We start from the raw sequence: 8254 nt of genomic DNA, 5'->3' as shown, positions 1-8254 counted from the left end.
TTTTTTTTTTAAAGAAACCTTAATAGAGATTGCGTTGCATCTATATATTGCTTTGGGTAGGATGTACCATCCTGTTCTTTGTTGGCTGCTGAATGCTTCCAACTTTCTTCTGCTAGAAATGAAGAGATTGTCCCATAACTGGTTAGCATCTGGCTAGGGTAATGAGCTTTAATTTAAGAGTTGAAAGAGTAAGTGAGGGGATGTTGAGACTGCAAGTTTCTTCTGGGTGCTTTTTTACTGCCCTGGTGTCCTGCTCTGTGTGTTTTTTCATCATTGTCTCAACAGCTTGGAGTTCTTTCTAACTACAGATGACCTGGGCAGAGCCCTTTCTCACTTTGAACCAATGCTGCTTGGCTTTCACCCTCTGATCTTATTTAATGTCACTTTCCATAGTCCCTTGGAATTATAATTCAAGGAAGTTACGAGTGTTCCACCCATGGGGCTCACTTTGAAAACCAGTTGTATATCACTCCTGATCCTGCAGGTCACCTAGTCCTGAAATTTTCTTCCATTTCTTGACTTTTAAGGGAAAAAAAAAAAGACTCTTAATAATTTCACTCAGTCCTAATTTCTGTTCCCTGAATAGAGAGGGGCCTATAGCACACATTCACAGTCCCAAATAGAGGACTGTTTTGTTCAGAATGAGAGTCCTGTGCTGGACTTTTTTTTGTTTCCTAACTCATAATATCCAGGAAACAGTTGAATTTAAATTAATTTGTCTCGTGCAAATGTGAGTTAATGATTTCTGGTATCTCAGTGTGTTTCTTTAACTTGGGAGATAGGTTCTTAGTATTTTTTTTAAAAGTTAACTGTAGAAAGTTAAGTATGGTTAAGTAATAAAAGCATACCATCTGCACTATTTCAGGCATATATTATGGCTTAAACAGATGCTTGAGGCTAACTTGTGAGCCTAACCACCATGATTGTTTTTATGGGAGAACAAATTATATATTGTCTAGAGAGAGTAATTTGCTGCTAATATTTAAACCCTAGCCTCCATTGATTTCCTCCTAACCAGAAAAACTGGTACATGCTTAAAGTAATTGCCAATTAAGGACATTTTTGGGTGGTCCTACTTGTCCTCTCTTCCTAGACATGAAGGTCCAAGTGTTAGCTGTGGTGTCACTCAGGTGTACCTGGTTCCAGCTGTGTTTCTGTAGTGCATGCACAAATTTATTTGTCCTTTTGACTCTTTAAAGTTCACAATAAAAGACTGTAATGTAGTGGTTTTGCAGACTTAGAGACTAAGTAGGATGAGAAGTTAGGGAATGGCCTTTTTATTTTTATTTAAGAATTTATTTATGCATACAGAGTTGGGTATAGGCCAGAGATATGGGGAGAGGAGAGAGGATTCACCAGAGAGACAAAGTGGGGGGTAAAACAGGCAGACTGACGCAGTACACTGCTGAGGGTAGCAGCTGGTGAGGCAGAAGAGGTCTCTGTGCCATGTGGGTCACCTCCCTGGCTGGGGATTGAACTCATGGCAAAGCAGCTGCCGATAGCTTCACAGTACTGTGCTTTAACTTTTTGAGCCACCAGAGAGGGCCCAGGGAATGGCCCTTGATCAGCAGAGTAGGCTGGGCAGGTGAGGCTTATCCCTGGGTCTAAATCCAGTCTGTCCTTGTAGGGGACAACATGCCAACTGCCAAGCAGCTAGCTGACATTGGCTACAAGACCTTCTCCGCTTCCATGATGCTCCTCACTGTGTATGGCGGCTACCTCTGCAGTGTCCGAGCCTACCACCTTTTCCAGCGGCGCAGCTCTCGGCGCCAGGCTGCAGAAGAACAGAAGCCCTCAGGAGTCCTGTAGAGCTGGGCGACTCTTTTCTTTAAGCAGAGAGGCCTGAGGCATGCTGTGGAAAGACCTCACCTGCAGTCATTTCCAAGTCAAGAGGACTATGGTTTTCAAACCCCGCTGCAAAGAAGTTCCCTTGTTCTGTCTGGTACTGCCAGTTTGGGGAGCCTGTTGAATCATCACAGGAATGGGAGGGTGAGACCCACCTGTAGACATTAAATATCTTGCCATGTCTGTGTCTTGGTGTTTTTGTTTACTCAAATAGGGCACGAACCACCAAGGTGGAACCTTGACAACCGTTTTCTAGTTGGACTGGATGTAGTGCCAGCAAGCATGGGGCAGGTTCTCTATCGATTCTGGCAGCCAGATAGAGAGTCCTGGCGCCTTCAGTGGCTTTTTCAGGCTTTAATGCTTTTTTTACGCCAGTTGTGTGGAGCAAGCCCACAGGCTGGCAGGCCTCCCAGTCTCCAGCCAATCTGTACCCTTTTCTCTTTGGGTTCTCTCTGGCATCATCTAGCAGTCCTGCCTCTCTGGAGTCACTCATCCTCTCCTAGCCATCCTCATCACAGCCGTTTCTGTGCATTTATGCTCTCCCATACCACACTCCAGGTGCCCACCTCCCGGGTGCCTCCTGCGTTCCATAAACAAGGCCACAGGTGATAGCCATAGAGGCGAGCAGCATAAAAGCCGGACTAACCCGCTGCATAAGCTCTTAGCAGCTATGAAGTACATAGCACATGCTGGTTTAGGATAAAACAGGCAAAAGACTGCCCTGACATCTGTATAAATCCCCTAAGCCTATAGACCAGGCTCAGTTAATGGGGTATTCTGGCCAGTATGGCTACATGTACTTTTCTGTGTCAAGGAAGGCAGAGGCCCTGGTTTAAGAGCCCTGTCAAACTGCATGAAGTGGAGGAGGCATAGCTGCCAATAGGAAGGGTTTCTGGGGACTGCAGTAACATGGCCTACCCCTTTAAGCCCAGTTGATAGAGCATTAGTATAGGGACCAATTTCTCATTCTGCCACTGCACAGGAAATCTACCTGCAGGCCTTACTGCAGAGTTTTGAAGAGAATTTGAAAGAGAACAGTGCATTCAAGGTAAAATCAACTATGAAAATAAGTATTGGCCCTCCCTCGTGGCACAGCAGGTTGGGGCGCAGCAATGCAAGCGAGCCATAGCTGCTTCAGTGCAAGTTCAATCCCAGGCCCCAGAGGTGACCCACATGGAACGGCAGACCCTTCCTGGCCCGCCCACTGCTCCCCTCAGCAGTATACTTCCTTGATTTACCTGTTATGCTCCCCACTCGGGTGAATCCTCTCACCACCCCTGGACCTCTGGCCTGTACTACAGTTCTGTATGTATAAGTAAATCTTTTACTTATACAAACAAGAAAATAGGTATTCTTGCCACAATTCCATGTTGAGCTTTGAAGTTTATTCATGTCATTCTTGGTCAAAACTAATCAGCCTCTGGGTGATAGCCATCCTCTCATGCAGACTGCTCTCACTTTTGCCCCCTACTCATAAGCCTTTCAGTTGAAACCCCTCTTACATGATTTAAGAAACCTACTGTCAGGGCCTCCCTGTTGGGGCAGGGATTAAAGTCAGTGCTAACAAGTTTTCGGGCAGCCACTGTGGCATGAGTTCAATTTCTGGCCAGCGAGCTGACCCACATGACACAGATCTCTCCTGTGTTGCCTGCTGCTCCCTTTAGCTGTATATTTCAGTCGATCCACCTGTTCTGCTCCCCACTCTGTTTCTGGTGAACTCTCTACCCCCTGCACCTTTGGCTTACACCCCAGTTCTTTTGTGCATAAATGAAAAAAACTCCTGAAGAAGTACATGTTGATCTCATTCTCTTTTCTCTGTATTCTTCGTTTACACAGAGGCTGAAGACCTTGTTAGTCAGGTTGATAGCTGGTCCTGGGAACCCTACTGGAGGGAAGGGCAGTGAAGATGAGAGACCACATAGGAACCATAAGAGCTATGAGGAACGTGTCCGACCGGAACTGTGAGTCAATTCCTTATAATTATTACCACCAGATAGTTGCGCCATTTCACTGCTAAAAAGTTTAGTGTTATTTCCTGAATGGCTTTCCTAAAGCAGTCATTTGAGTAAGGACAGATCACCCTCAACACACTAAACCTTCCTCTCCCTCCTTCTCTAGCCTAGGGCTTGTAAACTCTTCTTAGTGAAGACTGAACACAAAATAAAAACCAAACCAGCTGCACTAGGTTGAGGTGAAGGTGGCACAGATAACTTGAGTATGTACTGCGGAGTGTCAGAACTTAGGCCCCTTTATTTTATTTATTCCTTACATTTACTTATTTCTTACATCATTAATTTTTGGACAGTGTTTGGCTCTCCCCACAGGTGCCGTCCCCGTAGTTTTCACACCGCCATAGCACCCGTGATCCGTCACCGCAATCCCTTCTCTCCCACTTTTGGCCCTTCTCCCTTCCCCTCCCCTGCTGTATATATTTAAATGTATTAAATGCTGTATGCATCTTTTAATCCATTTCCCATACCTCTTCAAGATCTAGTCCTCAGTTCTAGGGTAACCCTCTCCACACCTACTTTTAGTTATCAGCTTTATGAATTATTCCAAATTTACTAACAAGCACTGAGAATATAATAACTACTATTTACCCATCTTACCCACATCCTCCCTCCCCTATTTTATGGATGTCCTGAATGAACTCTACAAATAGGCTTTATGGACCCCACCCCCAACCCAGACCAAGGAAGTACTGCAAATCCCATAATGCCTCGCCACTGTAGGGAGGATTGCTGGTGACTGAGGGTGGAGTTAAGCAGCCTGGCTTGGTATATAGCTAGCCACGTGCGCCTTGGGGGTGGGGGTTGGTTTCTCATGGGCCTTTAGCTTGCTATTGGGTCCCAGCTGGTAGGACAGATTCACCAACTTATCTCTTTCTCTGTGGGTTATTCCTCTCTTCATCTGCCCTTTTTGTAAATAAACCCTTTATTAACCTTTTTGGTATGCGCTTGCAGGTGAGTCTCATTGTAAGCTTTTTAGCATGTGCGTAAGGACCTACATTCAGGCCAACCCATTTCACATTAGGGTTGCCCTGTAACACTGAGAAACATCCATTCTCAGCTGCTAACATGTTTCTGTTCTTTTACTATAGTACCCTTAATATTTTTGTCTTAAAAAGTAAAGTTAGTTGCATCAACTTGATATGTTCTTTTGTAACTTGCCTTTTCCATTTAACACTGCTTTATTAGCCATTTTGCTAATTTTTTGATGTCATCTTGAGTTGATCACCGGGTATGAAGGTGTTTGGTTAAATACTATTCCTGGTGCATCTGTGAGGACGTTTCGGGATGAGATCAACATTTGGGTTTGCAGGCTAAATAGCACCGGTGTCCCTCCAGTGTGGGTGGGTCTCAAATAAGATATTGACAGCTTGAATAATCAAAAGGTGAGTAAGAGAGAATTCTCTGTCTGGGGGTCTTCAAGTTGGAACATCGACTTCCCCCTCTTTGGGCTTGAACTGGCTTTAACAAAGTCAACTTCCCTGCTTCTTAGGTCTTAAAACTCAGATTTGAACAGGATCATTGGCTCTCTACCTTGCTGGGTTTTTTTGGCCTCCATAACCATGTGGCAAATTCCTTATTAGAAAGTCTCTTAATACTGTATAAATTTCCATCCTCTTGATTCAGACTAGTAAATCCATATTGATAGGAAAGCTTAGTACATTCACAGCTACATAATATTCCAGTTATAGAGTAACTCAACTTACTTCCCTAGTGAGGGATCATAGGGCAAGTGGATACAGGGGGAAGTGGGGGCCAGGCCAGGAGGCTCCAGAGGCAGCTGAGCGCCCGGGTCCACCAGTCTGCACCTTTGCACTCTAGTGTCCTCTCAGGCCTTCTGCCGCTCAGACTCCTGTGGTCCTTCGGAGCAGACCTGCCGCCCTTCTAGCCCTTGCTTCTCTGCAGATGCCCACACTTAATACGCCAACACCCACGCTCTCTGGGCCCAGGTGTCCATAATCGTGGGCCCTGGGCAGCCCTGGAAGGGTGCAAGGCTGGGGGTAGTGGTTATTAGAGGATGGTGGAGGGGGGATGGGAACAAACCCTGCTAACCTCTCTGACCCTACAGAGATCATTGGGTGGTTTCCACTTACTCCGTCTTAAGATAGCAATGGGTGAGTGTGTTTCCTTCGGCTCCTGTGTCATTTCCTCGGGGAGACTACTGTCTTTTAATAGTTGCTTTTTCAAGGTGGTTGTTTCACTCTTGTCAGCAACATTTCCCCATTCTCTTGGTGTAAAGTGGTTTCTATTCATTTTAACTTATCCATGATTTCCAATAAAATTGAGCACATTGTATTGATCTGCTAGCCATTAGGAGCACCTTATTAGCAGTGTTTTATTAGTTATGTGTGATATGTTATATAGTACAGGTTTGACTTTTTTGAGCTTTGTTATTTGGGAAGTTGTGGGAGTGGGGGCATAGGAATCCCAGGTTGTTGGCATCCTCATACACACCTCTCCAGAGCAGGCCCATGGGTCACTGCTTTCACTCCAACTTCTATGCAAATTCTTACAGGAGGGGAGAGGATGGGGAACAGATACATTTCCCAGAACACACAGGGAGGTATGCATTTAGGTTTTTAATTATGTGAGCCCTATGGTTCTGGAGTCTCTTGACCCCACAGGCCAAGCATTCAAACTTCCTTGCTTTTCGCTTCTGCCTGTGGGGTAGATTTTTTAAATTTTCCCCTTTCATTATGAAAAGACATAGCTCTGGGCCTCCCTGGTGGCACAAGAAGTAGGAGCACAGAACTATGGGGCTGCCCTTAGCCACTGCAGCATGAGTTCGATCCCCCACCAGAGAGGTGACCCACATGTTCAGCAGACCCCGCCCGCCTCGCCTGCTGCTCCCCTCAGCAGTGTGTTTCAATCATTTGGCCTGTTCTCCACTGTCTCTGGTGAATCCTCTCACCGCGCCCCACCCCCCCACCCCCCCCGCACCCCCCAGCCTGTACCCCAGTACAGGCTGCAGAAATATTTAAAAAAACAAACTATAGCTCGCTCAGAGCTCCAGCTTCCTGTCTTCTCTTTTACTAGCATGAAACCCTAGTCCTGTCCTTCCTTATTTTTCCAGCTGTTTTGACTTCTGTCCTAGTTTTTAATTCATTTCCTTCTATTGTGTTCTTTGCTTGGAAGCTCAGCTAAATAAACTCTTAGAAGATGCTTTCTTCACCATGTCTGTCTTGTGTTAGTTTAAACCAGAAGTGGTATTGCTTACTCTCACATCTCTTCTAGATATAACTTTCACTCCTGGTTGTCCTGGCAAAAACTCTTTAATATCCTGGCAAAATTCTTTAATGCACCAGGTCCATTTTCAACTTTTTTTCCTTCGTGAGAATTTAGAATAGTTTTTCTTTTAAAAAATATTTATGCATACAGAACTGGGGTACAGGCTTCACCAGAGACAAGAGTGGGGAGCAGAACAGGCAGATCAACGAAGCACACTGCGTAGGGGAGGAGTGGGTAGGTCAGGAGGTCTGCCGCGCCATGTGGTCACCTCCCAGGGCAGGGATCAAACTCACGCTGAAGTGGCTTTAGCTTCTTGTGCTATGCTTTAACCCACTGTGCCACCCAGGAGGGCCTAGAATAGTTCTTAATCTTGTTTTTCCTTTACCATAGTATGAGCCCTTTGAGGGTATCAAAGTTTTTTTGAACTGAAAGTATTTTCCCACATGCAGACTCAAGCTAGAATCTGAACAACTTGCTTCAAAATCAGAGTAGTTTGCGACTAAACTTGTATGTTTACTTTTGGGATTGTGATGTATCATAATTAGCAACCTGGGCTTTTTAAAATACAACTTCTAAGTAGTTTCCTCACTGCAATAGACGGAACTTTTCAAAGACAGCTGCAACAATTTCCATGCTCTTCTGCAGGAGACCCTGCCATGCCAAGAGTAGGCTGTCCTACTACTCTCCTGAATGTAGGGGTTGCTGTGACTTTGATCAGTAAAACCAAAGTGGAAGTGATGTGTACCAGATACAGCTACTCTTAAATGGCCTGGCAACCTAGCCAACTTTTGCTTCCTGCCTCTTTAAGAGCACAACCTTCACAGCTTATGTATGTGTCTTATAGGTACTGACTAGTTACACAGTAATAAAACAATAGAACACACATTTATGGAATGGGAATAATAATCCCTACTTTTATAGAAGTGTTTTAAAATCTAGTTGATATGTGAAGTAATTTCCCGAGAAGTAAAACACTATACAGACTAGTGATTTTTGTAGTAAGTAATAAAGACCCTTTTATAGTCAGAGGTAATGCTGTGCTTTTCTTACAAATATGCTGTTTTCTGGTAAGGATGAGATAATCAGCATATCATGTTCTTCACTGCTTTGGTGCCTTCTTTTGGACATGAAAAATCCCAAGTCATTTCTAAAACTGACCTTGGCAGCTTTAC

The 8254-nt window shown here is 44.7% G+C and overlaps 1 protein-coding gene across 1 annotated transcript in view; it reads left to right on the top strand.

Annotated features, from left to right (window-relative positions):
- LOC101622610 (cytochrome c oxidase assembly protein COX14) overlaps positions 1 to 2030 on the top strand; it is a 3261-nt gene extending 1231 nt beyond the window's left edge. Inside the window, exon 2 of the mRNA XM_012732350.1 lies at positions 1628 to 2030. Coding sequence (XP_012587804.1) covers positions 1636 to 1809 — 174 coding nt within the window. The 5' untranslated portion in view covers positions 1628 to 1635 and the 3' untranslated portion in view covers positions 1810 to 2030. The remainder of the gene's footprint in view (positions 1 to 1627) is intronic.
- Positions 2031 to 8254: the final 6224 nt, after the last annotated feature.

Source organism: Condylura cristata, unplaced genomic scaffold (assembly GCF_000260355.1).
Source record: "Condylura cristata isolate star-nosed mole 26May11 unplaced genomic scaffold, ConCri1.0 scaffold00034, whole genome shotgun sequence".
Classification (NCBI taxonomy): Eukaryota; Metazoa; Chordata; class Mammalia; order Eulipotyphla; family Talpidae; genus Condylura; species Condylura cristata.
The sequence above is the reverse complement of the archived record's forward strand: the minus strand, read 5'-3'. Positions and strand labels throughout refer to the sequence as shown.